The 813-nt window shown below is 42.9% G+C and overlaps 1 protein-coding gene across 1 annotated transcript; it reads right to left on the reverse strand.

Annotated features, from left to right (window-relative positions):
* Positions 1-48: 48 nt before the first annotated feature.
* Positions 49-721, reverse strand: PHALS_09955 (uncharacterized protein; the record flags this gene model as incomplete). The annotated part of the gene is made up of 2 exons (XM_024725297.1): positions 49-102; positions 206-721. The coding sequence occupies 2 exons, from the start codon at positions 719-721 to the stop codon at positions 49-51; spliced, it is 570 nt and encodes a 189-aa protein (XP_024576088.1).
* Positions 722-813: the final 92 nt, after the last annotated feature.

Genomic DNA, 813 nt, shown 5'->3' on the forward strand with positions numbered 1-813 from the left:
ATTTTTTTTCCAAGCGTAATTTCATATTGCCACTAGTAAGAATGCCGGTCACGTCACTCCAATCAAAGCGAGCGCAAAGAAGCGCGAACAAATCCAAGGATTCTACACGAAAGCGCGTGTTGAACTCGGCAACAAAGCTTGCAAAAGATTTAAGCAGGCCATAAGCGGTTGGGATATGCACTTTGGGCTTCTCAGGCAGCCTTACCATGAGTTTACTGTCTGAGAACTGAGAAGAAGGCCAGAACATGGTATGAATAGGCCGGACTGCACTGGAATAGCCTATATTTTCGTGAAAGGCGGAGTAGTCAGACAGTAGTGGATTTTCTTTCCCGAAATATTTAGCGATTTCTGACGGTTTCTTCAGATCATTGAACCAATGTTGAAATAGGTCGTGCTTCAGATTCGTCGCGACTAACTCTGTTTCGGGGTTCTGTAATCCTTTTGTTATGAACGTCGCCAGCTCTTGTTCAGTGTAAACTTTCTTGAGAGACCCGATCGAATAATGCATCAAGTCTGGGTAACGCTGACTGGATTCCTCTAAAAACGTTAGCCACGACTTTATCGGCAGTTCAAACAGATCCAAACGCTTGATATCGAAGTGCAACAACTTAAAAATACTCTCTTGATTCTCACCTTTGTCACACCAATTCTCAGCCTGATTTTTAAGGAGATTCTTCAGAGTCTTATCAATGTCACTTTCATACTTGAACGCGTCAAGCATCTTTGCAAGCTTAAATTGGTCAGTGTAATATTGGGACCCTGCCTTGACCTTTTGTTGATAATGCTCCACAGAACGACACCAGTATGCTAGTA

The sequence above is a fragment of the Plasmopara halstedii genome (genome assembly GCF_900000015.1).
Source record: "Plasmopara halstedii genome assembly, contig: Scaffold_437, whole genome shotgun sequence".
In the NCBI taxonomy this organism is placed as follows: domain Eukaryota; phylum Oomycota; class Peronosporomycetes; order Peronosporales; family Peronosporaceae; genus Plasmopara; species Plasmopara halstedii.